General features: G+C 44.3%; 1 protein-coding gene across 1 annotated transcript in view; it reads right to left on the reverse strand.

The window, feature by feature from the left end:
- The window catches only part of LOC107567868 (desmoplakin-like), a 61189-nt gene that overhangs the window by 4240 nt on the left and 55484 nt on the right, over positions 1 to 1465 (reverse strand). Inside the window, exons 23-24 of the mRNA XM_016253642.1 lie at positions 1052 to 1058; positions 41 to 923 (exon numbers count right to left, since the gene is read on the reverse strand). Coding sequence (XP_016109128.1) covers positions 41 to 923; positions 1052 to 1058 — 890 coding nt within the window. The remainder of the gene's footprint in view (positions 1 to 40; positions 924 to 1051; positions 1059 to 1465) is intronic.

Below are 1465 nucleotides of genomic sequence, written 5' to 3' on the forward strand. Positions count from 1 at the left end.
GTCTCGTCTTGTAGATTTTGGGTCAACAAGGTAATCTCACGGGCCTTTTCCTGACCAGCTCTGTTGGCCTCTGTCAGTTCCACTCTGTGTCTTGTTTCAGTCTCTTCCTTTTGACGTAATATGACCTGAATCTGTGACTCCAGTTCCTTCTTGAACCTGCTCCCCTCGGTTGACCTCTGCTGATGAGCGTCCTCTTCTGATTTCCTTCGTGCCGCTTCGGCTTGGGAGAACGAAAGCTGCAGCTTTCTAAGTTCCTCTTCCAGGTCTCTTTTCTCAGAGTTTAACCTATCCAGCTGAAACCTTAGAGTTGTCGATTCCTCCTCCTTCTGCTGTGTTGCCTTGAGCACACTGGTCTTGGTGATGTGGATCTCAGATTCAAAAGTATGCTTTAGGCTATTAATGTCCTGGTTTAACTGTGTTCTTACCTTTGAGGTCTCTAATTCTGCTGCATTGCGCCGGGAGGCCTCATCCTGCAGCTGTAATTGCAGCCGTTCAATCTCCCGCTCTTTTTCTTTGATGGCCCTTTCAAACTGACTTTTGGACAAACTGAGCTCCTCGAGTTCTTTCTGTCTCTTGCGGACAGCGAGCTCATACTCCTCCTGCTGGGTGGTGTATCGGTCCTCAGCCAGCCTGCGTTTGCGTTTCTCTTCCTCGATGAGAAAGGTGAGGCGGGACACCTCATCTTGCAAGTTCTTCAGCTGATTCTGGGTGCTGTCCAGGCTTTCCCGAGTAGTACTGCATTGTCTAGCCTGGGTTCTCTTGATCTCCTCCATAGAAATAAGCTCTTCTTTAGATTGAGTCAGCTCCAGCCGATAGCGAGCCAGACTATCCTCCATTGACTGGTTTTTATGAGTTTGATCTTTGAGGTTGTCCTTGAGACGTTTTAGTTCTTCCTCCAAAAGGTCAATTTTAGTGTTCCGCATCTAATAAAAAAAAAGCCATATTGAATAGTGTAAGTTAGTGGTAGTAACTTACAAGAATAACAAATCCTCACATTTAAGAAAGCATTTTGAACATTGTGCTTCCTTTTTGTTTCCTATATGTACTGTACTTGGTATCTATCAGCACTGCTAATAGTGCTAACACTTTATTTTGATGAGTTTTACCGTTTTACGCCATTTTCGGCGTAATAATCAAGGAACTTTGCTGCCGTACCATGGGTGCATTAAGAAAGCATTTTGAACATTGTGCTTCCTTTTTGTTTCCTATATGTACTGTACTTGGTATCTATCAGCACTGCTAATAGTGCTAACACTTTATTTTGATGAGTTTTACCGTTTTACGCCATTTTCGGCGTAATAATCAAGGAACTTTGCTGCCGTACCATGGGTGCAGCAGGCGCAATTATATTATGCAGCGCCTGATAATATACGCCTATAATATATGAAAATAGGCTAACTTCCGTCAACATAACCAACGTGACCACCTGCTTGCACAAGGAGCGTGCTGGGGACTATTTTCAGGC

This window comes from Sinocyclocheilus grahami, unplaced genomic scaffold (assembly GCF_001515645.1).
Source record: "Sinocyclocheilus grahami isolate Dianchi unplaced genomic scaffold, SAMN03320097.WGS_v1.1 scaffold1193.1, whole genome shotgun sequence".
Lineage (NCBI taxonomy): Eukaryota > Metazoa > Chordata > Actinopteri > Cypriniformes > Cyprinidae > Sinocyclocheilus > Sinocyclocheilus grahami.